Source organism: Megascapheus bottae, chromosome 8 (assembly GCF_031878675.1).
Source record: "Megascapheus bottae isolate mThoBot1 chromosome 8, mThoBot2.hap1, whole genome shotgun sequence".
NCBI classification, from domain to species: Eukaryota; Metazoa; Chordata; class Mammalia; order Rodentia; family Geomyidae; genus Megascapheus; species Megascapheus bottae.
This window is the reverse complement of record NC_143516.1, coordinates 55,708,972-55,723,566: the sequence shown is the minus strand read 5'-3', so window position 1 is coordinate 55,723,566 and position 14,595 is coordinate 55,708,972. Positions and strand designations below refer to the sequence as shown.

General features: G+C 40.0%; 1 protein-coding gene across 4 annotated transcripts in view; it reads left to right on the top strand.

The window, feature by feature from the left end:
- Cfap206 (cilia and flagella associated protein 206) overlaps positions 1 to 14,595 on the top strand; it is a 45,939-nt gene that overhangs the window by 25,926 nt on the left and 5,418 nt on the right. For all 4 annotated transcript variants that reach the window (XM_090338462.1, XM_090338460.1, XM_090338463.1 and 1 more), the window contains exons 10-11: positions 3,056 to 3,193; positions 5,421 to 5,614. In XM_090338462.1, the coding sequence (XP_090194588.1) occupies positions 3,056 to 3,193; positions 5,421 to 5,614 (332 nt within the window). The remainder of the gene's footprint in view (positions 1 to 3,055; positions 3,194 to 5,420; positions 5,615 to 14,595) is intronic.

The following is a 14,595-nucleotide window of genomic DNA, read 5'->3' as shown; positions in this document are numbered from 1 at the left end:
GGCCCTCGTTTGTATTTCTTTGCATAAACAGCCTCACCTGAAATCTGCTTTATAAATTATTATTGTACTCTTTAAGTGGTTGTACAAAGGAGTTACCGTTCAATAAATCAGTTTATGAATATAACACATCTTGATCTACATTATTTCTTTCATCATTCTTCCTCATCCTTCCTAACCCTACCCCTCCTGTCCATTTTTTTTAATTTTGTAAGAGATGCATTAATTATTTTTGTCAGTCCCAGGGCTTGAGCTCAGGGTCTGAGTGCTGTCCTTGTGCTTTCTCAAGGCTAGAGCTCTACCACTTGAGCCACACTACCATTTCCGTTTTTTTTTTCTTTTTGTATAGTACCAAAGAATCGAACCTGGGTCTTCGTGCATGCCAGGCAAGCATTCTACCACTAGGTCAAACTCCCGGCCCCAGAGATGCACTAAACTTTATGACTACACTCTCCTGTCCTTCTCTTTATTCATCTACTCTGCTCCCTTTGGCCCTTCCCCCTCTTTGTTATTTTACTGGACTGTGAGTTAGTCTTTAATGGAATTATACCATCTGAATTATTGCTTGAAAATACCATATTTCAATTAACACATCTATGCATACTTGTATAGAGCCCTGAAATATTTACTAGTACACGTATAAATTAGTTCTAGCTTTCACATATGAGAGAAAACATTGTTCCTTTGTTTCTTTGGGCCTGACTTAATTCACTTAGCATGAATTTTTCTAGATCCATTCATTTGTTTATAAATGATACAGTATCATTCTTTCTAATAGATGACTAAAATTCTGTTGTACATATATACCACATTTTCTTGATCCTCTCATCCATTGAGGGGGCATGTGGACTGATTCTATGCCTTGGCTGTGGTAAATAGTGCCACCGTGAGTGTGGTTGTGCTGTTGGCTTTACTGTATCCTGATTTGGGACATAATCCCCAAGAGTGGAATTTCTGGAGCGTAGGGTAGTTCTTTTTTTTTTTTTTTTTTTTGTCAGTCATGGGGCTTAGACTCTGGGCCTGGGCACTATCCCTGAGCTCTTCAGCTCAAGGCTACCACCCTATCCCAGGAGCCATAGTGACACTTCTGGTTTTTTAGTGGTTAATTGGTGATAAGAGTCTCACAGACTTCAGTGCCTGGGCTGACTTTGATCTGTGATCCTCAGATCTGAGCCTCCTGAGTAGCTAAGATTACAGGGATGAGCCACCATAGCCAGCTATAGGGTAGTTATATGTTTAATTTTTGTTTGTTTGGAATCCCTGTACTGCTTTCTGAACAAGTTTATATTCCTACCAATACTGTATTAGGGTCTTTCCCCCCTACACCCATACCAGCATCTGTTATTTTTGTATTTTTAATTTTTTTGTTAGTCCTGCACTTTGAACTCTGGGCCTGGGTACTGTCCCTAGGCTCCTTTAGCACAAGGCTAGTACTCTAGAATTCTACCAGTTGAGTCACAGCATCACTCTAGCTTTTTCTGTGATTATCTGGAGATGAGTCTCACAGACGTTCCTTCACTGGCTGGCTTCCAACTGTGATCCTCAGATCTCAGTCTCTTGAGTAGCTAGGATTATAAGGGAATCCAGCTCAAGTATCTGTTATTGTTTATATTCTTGATAATGTCCATTCCAACTGAGGTGAAATGGACCCTCAATGTTGTTTTGATTTACATTTCCTTTATGGCCAGAGTTGTTGAGGATTTCTTCATGTGTCTATTAGCCTTTGAACTTCTTCCGAAAAGGCCTTGTTTAGCACACTCATTTATTAATCAGGTGGTTGATTCTTTGAGGGTTTAGTTTTTTAAGCTCTTCATATATTCTAGATACTAGGCTACTGTCTGATTATAGCCGGCAAAGATCTTCTCACACATTCTATAGGTTGTCTATTTAGCATGTTAAGTAGACAATAGCTTGCCCTTTGCTGTGCAGAAACTTCTGAGTTTCCTTGATATGCTGAGCCCCTGGAGCTTTACTCAGAATGTTCTTGCTTGTTCTGAGAAGTTGTACAGGTCTCATATCCAAGTCTTTGATCCATTTTGAATTGATATTAGTACAGGTGACAAATAGGGCTCTTGTTCAGTTTTCCACACATGAAACACTTATAGAGATTGTCTTTTTTTTCCAGTCTATGTTTTTAGCTTATTAAATATTAGGTGGCTATAGATCCTCTTGAATATTAGATGGGTATAGATCTGTGGCTTTATTTCTGGGTCTTCTATTTTGTTCCTTTGGTCTTTGGGCCTGTTTGTTCTGGTACCAAGCTATATTTATTATTTTAGCTCGTGTAGTTAGAGTTTGAAGTAAGGAATTATTATTCTTATGACACTGTTTTTTTCTGCCCAGGATTTCTTTTGTGATTTATGGTTTATGATTTTTATTTATTTTTATTTAGCCAGTCCTGGGCTTGAGCTCAGGGCCTGAGCACTGTCCTTGGACTTTCTCAAGGCTAGAGCTCTACCACTATGTCAAACTCCCGGCCCTATGATTTTTTTTTTTTGCCAGTTGTGGGGCTTGAATTCACAGCTGGGGCACTGTCCTTTAGTGTCCAAGGACACTCTTTGGCAAGTGCTTAAGGCTCACACTCTGCCACTTGAGCCAAAGCACCACTTCTGGTTTTTACTGTGTATGTGGTTCCAGGGAATCAAACCCAGGGCTTTGTGCTTGCTAGGTGCACACGCTACCACTAGGCCATGCTCCATGAATGTTTATGGTTCCTTTTGTGCTGGTACTGGGGCTTAAACTCAAGGTGTGGGCACTGTTCGTGAACTTTTTTGCTCAAAGCTCCACTACTGGTTGTGTGTGTGTGTGTGTGTGTGTGTGTGTGTGTGTGTGTGTGTGTTTAAAATTACAGATAAGAATCTCAGCCTGCTGAATAGCTAGGACTACAGGTATAAGCCTCTGATGCTTAGCTAACAATGTGGTTTTGTGTCAAGGTTTTATCAATCACAAAAAGTGCAAAGCAATAAAAAGCTAATGTCTGTAACAAAGCATTACTAATTGGTTTTGAAAGTTTAATCTTTTCAATGAATGCAAGTTTTCCTACTTATTTTCATTTTAGAGGAAAGAGTACCTTTGGATATCAGAAAACTAGAATGGCTTTTTCCAGAAACCACAGCAAATTTTGACAAATTGTTAATTCAGTATCGTGGATTTTGTGGGTATACATTTGCCACGACAGATGGTCTTCTCCTACCAGGTACATTTCTGATAATGCTGCTCCTCCCCTGTACCCAGTGCTCATTGTAACTCAGTAGTTGATGCTTTAATGCTTCCTGGGATTGGATGGTAAATTGGAAAAGACACTACTATGTCTCCATATTGAAGATACATGCAGTACAACCTGGTACCTTTGCATGATTGCAAGTGATAAGTGATAGCATGTTTATGCAGTTTGCATGTCCTTCAACTGCAATGCTTGTGATAAGATATATTGCAGATATTAAAGTACTTTGAGTTCAATAAATATGCATATTCGTAATGAGATTTGTTGGGGATGGAGCTCTAATCTTAATATATTTACGTATACATTGGATATACAGAACCCGAAGATATCCAGTATTTTTAATGCACCTGCATTTTGACCAGGTCACATGTACACTCTGCCACTTAGGACATTATCGGGGAGACATTCAAAATGTTCTTGATTTGGGTTACTTCACAGTTCAGAGTAGGGATGATCGATCAGCTGTGTTGTAGAACATGGCTATATTATGAAACATGTTCCACTGGCTCATGCCTGTAATCTTTGTTGCCTGCCCAGCCCAGATAGCAAAGTTCTCAAAGCCATCTCCCATCCCCCCCTAAAAATGCTGAACTGGTTAAATTGAAGCTAAAAGTCTCACACATAGGCTGGGCATGTGACCTAATAGTGGAGTGCTTGCCTAGCATGAATACAGCCCTGGGTTTTTATTCCTGGGTACCACATGCACAGAAAACGCTAGAAGTGGTGCTGTGGCTCAAGTGGGAGAGCGCTAGTTTTGAGAAAACTCAAGGACAGTGCCTAGACCCTGAGTTCAAGACCCAGGACTGGCAAAAAAAAAAAAGTCTCACAGACTTTCCTACCTGGGCTGGGATTCTCAAAATTTAGTCTCCTGAATAACTAGAATAACAGGTAGGAGCCACTGGCACCCAGCCCTTTTCTTCTAAGAGAAAAGAAGACAGAGGAATGTAGAAGGACTTGCCAGACTTTAGGAGGAGTTCAGATTTTCTCCTGAAGAAGCTAATCCTGACTACTTTATTTCTGTGGACAGCATCTTTTTTTTACTACATGGCTTTCTAGGTGGCAGCACCAGCTGCATGATCCCATGGGGATTTTGTAGGGCTTCCCTCCTCCTACCTGGCACACTTACACCCTCAGGGGATGCTATGACTTGTTCACAATCACTGTCTTTTTCAGATGACTCCAGTTACTTCACTGCCCACCACCCTTGTCCTGGCTCCCACTGACCCAACCACACTGTCCTTGCTGTTCAGAAACGCTTCCTTGCACCAATGATTCTTTTGGAGGAAAGCTCCCCCAAGTGGCTCATGCTCTGTGCCAGGCTTGCCATCCAAGCTCTAGCAGAAAGTACAGTTAGTAGGCTATAGTCCAGGCCAGTCAGGGAACAGGGGCACTCTTTCAAAAATAATCAGAACAAAAAAAAGGCTAGAGGAGTGATTCAGATGGTAGAGCACTTGACTAGTAAGTGTGAAGCCCTGAATTCAAATTCCAGTACTACAAAACTAAAATAAAATCTAAACTATAGTTAGCTTAATATAAACTTCACACTTACCATTCAATAATACATATAACTATAAACTGACACATTAGCAACATAAAAAATGTAATTGATATAGTAAAAATAGAAGCTGGGCTCATGCCTATAATCCTAGCAATTCAGAAGGTGGAGATCTGAGCATCACCATTCAAAAGCCAGCCCAGGCACTAAAATCTGTGAGACTCTTATCTCCAATTAACTACTAGAAAACTGAAAGTGGGACTGTAGCTCAAAGGGAAGGTGGTAGCCTTGAGCTGAAGAGCTCAGGGACAATGCCCAGGTGCAGAGTCAAGCCCCAAGATCAACCAAAATAATAATAATAATAATAAAAAGAGTATGTGGACTGAGATGTGGCTTAGAGGTAAAGCACTTGTCCAAAGCTCTGTTTGATCCCATCTACACACACACACACACACACACACACACACACACACACACACACACACTCACACTCACACATGCACATGGGTACACATGTATATACACACTCTCAAGCAAAGAAACCAGGAATGTAGAGGAATAGTTCTATGGGTTGTGATAAACAGAATCACTTAATAATACATACTTGGGCTGCGTAAGATGCTTAGCCACCAGTACCAGCACCAAAATTAGTAACAGCAGGAGTAGTAACAATTCTCATACCTATTTCCATTGTTGTTCTTTCAGGAAACCCAGCAATTGGAATTTTGAAATATAAAGATAACTATTACACTTTCAATACCAGAGAGGCTGCATGCTCATTTGCAGACAATCCTGAACACTTTATTAATTTAATCAAAGAAAAGGCCAAGAAGAATGCAGAGTTAATCCAGCTACTGGAACTTCACCAGCAATTTGAGACCCTCATTCCATATTCACAGGTAAGCAAGCTCAATGCTTTACGAGTATATCACATTTAAAAGTGTGGTTTGTTCAAAAGTTATACTCTAAAACCAGGCATTGGTGGCTCACACCTGTAATCCTAGCTGTTCAGGGAGATAAATTCAGTGCATAATGATTTTGAAGCCTGTATGGGCCAGAAAGTCCATGAGACTCTTATCTCCAAATAACCACAAAAAAAAGGAGTGGAAGTATTTATTACTCAAGTAGTCAAGCACCAGCCTTTAGTGAAAAAAAACCCTAAGAAACAGAGACCAGGTCCTGAGTACCAGGAACAAAAAGATTTTTATTCTGTAGAATGATTCTCAAGTACAGACAGAAACAAGGACAGAGGAAGGTGTTTATAATTGTTCAGGAGGGATTCCAACTTGAAAATGAATCCATGCTATATGAATCTACAAAGTTTAATAAAACAACATTTCAAATCACACTGATGAGTTAAAGACAAAAACAAAATTTGAAGGATAAAAGCTTTTAGTTAAAAACTTGAAATGACAATATTTCTGGATTCAAGTGATGGAAACCGCGTTGTTTTTATATCTAAAATTAAAGACACTCATTGAGCATGGATAACATGGAGTTAGAAAGCAAGTAAACAAGTTTAAACTGGAGCACGTGGAAAGGCCACAAAGTGGACCGAAGATGTGGTTAGTGTACATCTATGCCCGTTCTTAATTTGCCAATCATGTGCTCAGTATGGACCTATTGTGTGCCAGGCATGATTCCTAGCATGGTAGAATGAATACAGAGCATGTCCTGCTCAGTCACACCCACAGGCTCCGTGTGACTCCTGTCTCTCTCAGCCCTCACTTTTAGCTGGGCATTCTTTTGCTCTGTCATTAAGTTCATCTCTTTTATCATTTTTAGAATTGTTAGTATAAAGTTGATGTACAGTTCAGTCAGGTAATGAGTACTTGTCTTTAGGGACAATGTCACTCCTTCCCTCACTTTCTCCCAGTTTTCCCCTCCTCTCCCCACTCACAAGTTGTATGGTTCTTTTTCAACAGTGACTAGTGAATACGACTGCTGCATTTCTTCACCCCTTTGTCTCTCCACTTACCCTATCAAAGACTGATAAATGAACAAACAAGACAATAACAAAGAAATAATGTGGCTTAGGTGTGGAGAGCTTGCCTAGCATGCATGAATCCCCGGGTTTGATTCCTCAATACCACATAAAGAGAAAAAGTCAGAAGTGGCACTGTGATTTGAGTAGTAGTGTGCTAGCCTTGAGCAAGAGCAGCTCAGGGACAGTGCGCATGCCTGGAGTAAGCCCCAGGACTGACAAAACAAACAAACAACAACAACAAAAACTTCCTGTTCCTATTTCCTAGAATTCATTTGATAAATATCATTTTAGAGCCAGGAGCATGGCCTAGTGGTAGAGTCCTTGCCTAGCATGCACAAAGACCCGGGTTCAATTCCACATACATAGAAAAAGCTGGAAGTGATGCTGTGGCTCAAGTGGTAGAGCTCTAGCCTTGAGAAAGCCCAAGGACAGTGCTCAGGTCCTGAGCTCAAGCCACAGGACTGGCAGAAAAAAAAACATTATTTTATATGATCATAGGCACATAACTATTACACTGTTGTTTCTACCCTAAGAATATGCTTCTTTGGTCTCACTGTGTGTGAATGCCTAGAGTGATGTATAACTCATCATGCCCTAGTGTTCTTTTAGATATAGCTTCTGCATAAGAGTTTGGCTTACATCACTTAGCATGATTTGTTCTAGGTCCTTCCATTTCCTTGAAAATGACATATTATTCTAGTGGCTATGTGCAACTCCATTGTGTATAAGTATCACATTTTCTTTTGGTCCACTCATCTGTTGCGCATCTGGGTTGGTTCCTGTCTTTAAACTGTATGGTTGAAAATGATTATTCCTGAGTTTATTCCTTTTTTCTGATATGAGGCTGGATCTTGAACTTGGTGCCAGCCACCACTTTCATTCATTGGCTGGCATTCTACCAACTGAACCACACTTCCAACCCCATATTGCTCTGTGTGTGTGTGTGTGTGTGTGTGTGTGTGTGTGTGTGTGTGTGTGTTTAAATTATGAAGCTTATGGGTTTCGGTACCACTAAGCCAGCCTGCAGGGAGTCATGCAGTAATTGCACTGTCCTGCTGGCCACAGAGGATATTCAGGGCGCATGGCTGAGGGGAACAATGACTTAGTGTGCAGGATGTGTGGGAAGGAACTGCAGTGGTCAGGACCCTGGACAGCGTAGTTGGCACTGTTCTGCGATTGTGCTAACTGAGCAGAACACTATGTACTGCAGACACTATGTACTTTATCTTTTGAATCAAGCTGTTCTGCAGAGCCTTCTAGTTTCCTCCTGCTGTGGCAAGGCATCAACAACACTGTCTTTTCATCTCCTTCTGTGCGTGGACAAAATGGTAGGTTTAAGTCTTTGCCTTAACTGATGGGTTACTCTCAAAGTGATTACCCATTCTGCTGCCATATACCTAGGTTTGAAATTTTTGACAATTTGACAAGATTTGTCATTTTATTATGTAGTTTTTGTATGTATTTTTCTGATAGTGAAATTCAACATTCCCTCCTTCCTCCCTTCTTTTCTTTTTTCTAACTTGGTACTGGGATTTGAACTTGACTTGTACTCTACAACTTGAGCCATTTCTCCAGCTCTCAGTATTATAAAGCATTCTGGTTTTGACTTTTTATATTCTGAGCCAGTTTTCCTAACATAATTTACTGGAAAGTGTATGCTTTTCCCCCTGAATATGATGCTCATCAAGTATACTAAAAGTTTTCCTATTAAATGGGTCTGTTCATAGTCTTTTAATCTGTTCCATTGGTCTATATTTGTGTGTCTGTGGTGATGTTGCTCTGTGGTAATTGCTATTGCTTTGTAATACAGTTACTCATTGTTGTCCGGCATTCCTTGAATACCAGAATCTTGAGAAGGCTCAAATCCTTTATATAAAATGGTAGAACTTTTCATATGACCTACAAATATTCTCACACATACTTAAATCATCTCTATATTAGTTATACTACCTAGTACAATATAAATACTATGAAAATGGTTGTTATATTCTTTAAGGAATGACAATAAGAAAAAAGCCTGTACATGTTCAGCACATACTTTTCCACCCAAAATATTTCTGCTGGTTGAATCCAGAGCCTGAGCTATGAAAGGTTCTTAACAAATCAACCTTGTTGACCCTCAAGTCATCTGGGATTCCAACTGGAATTGTATTAAGCTAGTGAAATAATACATAGATGAATTTGTAATCTCTTATGTAATAAATTAGTTTTCTTCATAAAGTAGTCCTTTCCTTGTATATTTTATATTGCTATTACATCAGTTATAAAACTTCACCACTTTAGGATATTTTTATTGTTTATTTTTATTGTTTATTTTTTTGGTTGGTTGTGGGGCTTGAACTCTGGGCCAGGGTGCTATCCCTGAGCTCTTCAGCTCAAGGCTATTGCCCTACTCCTAGAGCCACAATACCACTTCTGGTTTTCTAGTGGTTAATTGGAGATAAGAGTATCACAGTCTTTAGTGCCATGGCTGGCTTTGAACTGTGATCCTCAGATCTTAGCAGCCTGAGTAGGGAGGATTAGGATTACAGACATGAGCCACTGCACCCAGCTCCCATCTTACTTAATATTAGGTTAGGTACTGATTTTTTTTTTTGCCCTTCAACAAAGCAGTGTACATGTGCAATGCATCCTGATCCGTGTCCACTCCCACATTTTCACCACCTTGGCCCATCCCTTACCTTCTACTTCTCAGTTCTGTGGTATATCTGATGAATTCTTGTCTGCATTCTCTCCCTTTCCCTTTCATTATTCTGCTCCTTTCCCCCTTAGCCCCACACTCCCCACTCACAAGTACTCATTTCTTGGTACTTATTTTGTTGACCTTTGTCTCATTCTTTTTAAAACATTATTCTGTTTGCACTTTGCATAACACCCAGTGTGTTTACTTGTATATGTGTAGGCCTATTCTAGCTACCAGAAATAAGGGAAACCATGCAATCTATTTTTTCTGGGTCTGTCTTACTTCACTTGATATTTTTTCCAAGTCTTTCCATTTTTCAAACATTATGTATCACTGGGGCCAGGAGTTTGGCTAGTGGTAGAGTGCTTGCCTAGCATTCATGGAGACCCAGGTTTGATTCCTTGGTACCACATACATAGAAAAAAGCCAGAAGTGGTACTGTGGCTCAAGTGGTAGAGTTCTAGCCTTGAGAAAGCTCAAGGAGAGTGCTCAGGCCCTGAGCTCAAGGCCCAGGACTGGCAAAGAGAAAATTACATATCACCAAGTACTGATGGGTTGTGTGATAACAAACCAAGAAACTCTTAACTATAATTAAACAGCCAAAAGCCAGAAGTGGAACTGTGATTCAAGTGGTAGAGGATTAGCTATGAGCAAATAAAAGCTACAGGAGGGAGGGGGTACCCACCTAGTTCCTGAGTTCAAGTCCCAGTGATTACACTTACACACACAATTATACAGCAATTCTGACCAAATAAAATAAAAGGCTAAAAAGAAAAACTACATGGGGTAGAAATGCATCCTTCTCCATAATAGCTTTGTATGGGGAATGGTGGGTATTGAGGCTTGAACTCATCCCTGGACACTGTCCCTGTGTGTTTTGATCAAGGCTAGCGTTCTACTACTTGAATAAAGCTCCATTTCCATTTTTTTTTGTTGTGGTTGGTTAATTGGAGGTAAGAGTTCATGGACTTTTCTGCTGAGGCTGACTTTAAACCACGATATTTTTTTGAAGTTTTGAAGTCTCTGCTTTTGAATTTTGGGGGGGTCATGGGACTTGAACTCTGGGAGCAGGCGCCGTCCCTGAGCTCCTCAGCTCAAGGCTACTGCCCTACCCTTGAGCCACAGCACCACTTCCTGTTTTCTGGTGGTTAATTGGAGATAGGAGTCTCGTGGCCTTTAGTGCCCAGGTTGGCTTTGAACTGCAATCCTCAGATCTTAGTCTCCTAAAGTAGCTAGGATTACAGATGTGAGCCACCAGCACCCAGCACTTCTGGCCTTTTATGAGCAGTTTATTAGAGATAAGAGTCTTACAGACTTTTTCCTGCCTGTGCTGGCTTTGAACTATGATCCTCAGATCTCCGCTTCCTGAGTAGCTAGGATTACAGGCATGTGCCACAGACACCTGGTTATGCTGCTGATTTTTTTTTTTAGAATTGAGTTTTGATTACTTCCCTGAGGATGCTTAAGCTTGCATATTGAACTCCTGCTTAGCAACCTTACTAAATTATCTTCTTAATTCCAGTAATTAGTATGTTGAGAGTCTGTTGATATTTTCAGTATGCTGATTTTTTCATGTAACTGTCAGCAATCACATCTGCAAACAGTATTAGTTTTCCTCCCAGTTTTTATGCTTTCCTTTATTTTCTTTGAAACACTGAACATTTTTTTTAAACCCAGTTTATTGCCTTATTTCAAGGGAAGTGTTTGGGGGAACCCCATGATGTGGAAAAAAATATCAAGGCTAGTAGATACAGAGAAAATAGTTTTGAAACAACAATATACAAAATGAATAATTGCAATCATTTAAAAAAAGAAGATTCTTGGAGGAAAACCTTTAATTGCTGTTGCAGGAAGTATGAAGTAGAAATTGATCAAATCTAGAACACGTAATTGGTTTGTAAAGTTCTGGCAGCAATGTAGTATCCCAGATGGTTAGGTTGAGCTAGCATTGGATGAGAAGGAAAGCCTATGGGGGGCTTTGGATAGTTCCTAAAGGAATATTACAATTGTACATAACCAAACTATGATTCCATGTTATAAAGTTTTATATGGCAAAGTGATATTTTTTTTAAATAATCAAGCACTGCAGTTTCACGGCAATAGTGGCAGAGAAAATCTAAACAGAATCATTCAGGTGCGATATCTAACTCCTTGTCACAACTCAACATGACTACCCTGTCCTCACGTGTAAGCCAGGCCACAGATACCAGGGGAAAGCATATACCACCTTCCACGAGCAGTCTGTGTGTGTGTGTGTGTGTGTGTGTGTGTGTGTGTGTGTGTGTGTGTGTGTGTGTATACATGCTGTTCCTGGGGCTTGAACTCAGAAGCTTGGGTTCTCACCCCCCCCCCGCCCTCTGCCTCCATTTGTGTGCCAGTCCTGGGGCTTGAACTCAGGGCCTGGACACTGTTCCTGAGCTGCTTTGCTCAAGGATGACATTCTACCCCTTGAACCATAGATCCATTTCTGGCTTTTTGTTAGTTGGAGATAAAATTCTCCATGGACTTTCCTACCTAAAATGGTTTTGAAATCATGATCCTTACATCTCAGCCTCCTGAATAGCTGGGATTACAGGCGTGAGCCTCCAGTGCCTACCTAAGAATTATTTTTTAATGTGAGCTTTTCTGTGACTTTTAAAAGGTACTTTCCCATCTCATAAAATATGAGATTGTTTTTTTGAATAAAAAGGCCTATGAATAGATAATGTACTATGTGTATATGTCGAATGTACGATGTCTATATGTCTATTTGTCTATAACTATGTATGTAATTTTGGAGGTATAATATGGCCTCTTGTCACATTAAGCTCCAATGTTATTTTCACTCCAAATTACCACCAAATTAATTTACTTTTTAACTCCAGTTGTCAAATTCGTTCAAGTTGTACTGTACTTACACATCATACATAATGCCTGTGATATGGGTTAGAAATGTTTCTATCTTAGGTCTAAGTAATTAGTGGGATTCTGTTTTGTACAAAACTTTGATTCAGAAAAAAAAACTGTTACAGGAGCTATTTCCAAAAATTTATTTGGTTAACTATCAGAAAACTGGAAGTGCAACTAAGTGGTAGAGCACTAGCTTTGAGCTGAAGAGCTCAGGGACAGTACCCAGGCCCAGAGTTCAAGCCTCACAACTGACAAAAACAAAATACAAAAACACTGTAAAGGTGATGTACAGAGGGGTTACAGTTACAGTACATAAATCAGATATACATACATTTCCTTTTGAGCCTAAAATTTCTATAAATTAGAAAAATATTGACCATTGCTATTGGTCAATAAAATGGACCATCTTATTCTGACTTTAGTGTTTGACCAGGAGTTTGGCCTAGTAGTAGAGTGCTTTCCTAGCATGCACAAAGACCCGGGTTTGTTTCCTTGGTACCACATGGTGAAAAGCTGGAAGTGGTGCTGTGGCCCAAGTGGTAGAGCTCTAGCCTTGAGAAAGCCCAAGGACAGTGCTCAGGTCCTGAATTCAAGCCTCAGACTAGCAAAAAGATGACTAAAAGATGACAAAAAGATGACTAAAATCATGAACCAGCTGCAAGAAAAATTTTGTTGAAAAATGTAATAAATTCATCTGTCAATGGATGGAAAAAGTAGAAAATGCTAACAGACACACTTGTATATTAGAAACATTCAAATAAATGTGCAAATAATGATGACAGTGTTTTTTTTTCCCACATGGGGAAGAGAAAGTCAAAGGACCCACTGCAGTCAGGATAGACTTCGCTTGCCAATAGACAAAAAGTTATTTAACAGAAAGAGAAGGAAAAGTCAGGTGTGCCAAGGCTGCTGCCATGAATGTGTCTGTCCCTTGGTCCTGGCTCCTTTTCAGTGGCTTCAAGGGCTGCAGACCTGAGTCTCCCTCTCCAGCTCCCATGGGATCTTGATTGTGATCCTATTCACTTACATTTGTTTCTGCTGTACTGCACTGTTGTCTTTTGGTGTGCTTTTATCTAACTAGATTACAAGATACTGTTAGCCAGCATCAATGGCTCATGTCTGCAATCCTAGATACTTGAGCTTTCAGTTTGGAACCAGCCTAGGCAAATAAATCTGTAAGACTTTTATCTCCAATTAACCAGTATAAAGCCAAGTGGGGATTTGGCTCAAGTGCCAGTGTCAGCTTGAATTTAAAAAAAAAAAAACTAAAAAGAGTGCAAGGTCCTAAATTCAAGCTGGAGTAACCAAAAAAAATGCTCTATGTCAAATGGTGAGCATTAAATGATGTTCTGTGATTGATATGGGGAGAGTAGTATCTTCTTCCTCCACCCTGTCGATCACTCCAGTCATATTAAATGCAGCTCCGGTGTGGCTTATTTAGCATGAAACCCCCAAATCCTCAGTGCTGGGCATATCAGCAGGAAATCAGTCTATTCTACAGCAAACAAAAAACAACAAAACACTGAAAACCTAGCATCATATGCTATGTATGCCTAAGTTTAAGTTCAAGATATATTTTAATGAGGGTTTAAACTGATGTGATATATGATTTATGATATTTAGTGGCCACTTATTGTCCATTTTAAATTTCAAACTACTTCCACTAAATTATGTACTTAGTTTACCAATTGTGGAAAACGGGCAAGGACGTTTGAGGAACTCAGAGTCATTCTCATCTTCATTAATATACCTCCTCCCATTTCAGAGAATTACACACAAAGCCAGGCTATGAGGAAAAATGGACATTGAGTTTACTGATTATGAGCTTATTTACAAGTCTGTTCTATAGTCAAGAATTCTTATTTTTCCAGGCTTAATTATCTGTATATTGCGCTTTATTCTTTGTGTTTGTGCCAGTACTTGGGTATGAACTTGTTCTGAACTCAGAGCCTTAGCTTTTTCACTTGAGGCTGGCACTCTATCACTTGAGTCACACCTCTACGTCCAGCTTTCTGTAGAGATAAGAGTCTGTTGGACTTGTCTGCCTATGCTGGCTTTGAATTAGTTATTCAGGAGGATACCAAGTGTCCAACTTAATGGGTTTTCAGTTTTCATGCCCGTCCTAGGAGTTGAACTCAGGGCTGAGCACTGTCCCGAACTGTTGTTTTCAAGGTGAGCTCTCTTGAGCCACAGATCTCCTTTGGCTTTTGGTGGTTAACTGGACACAAGTCTAATGGATGATCCTGACCAGGCTGGCTTTCTTGAACCTCAGCTGCAGGCATGAGGCACTGGTGCCCAGCTCAACTTAAGTGTTTTACTCT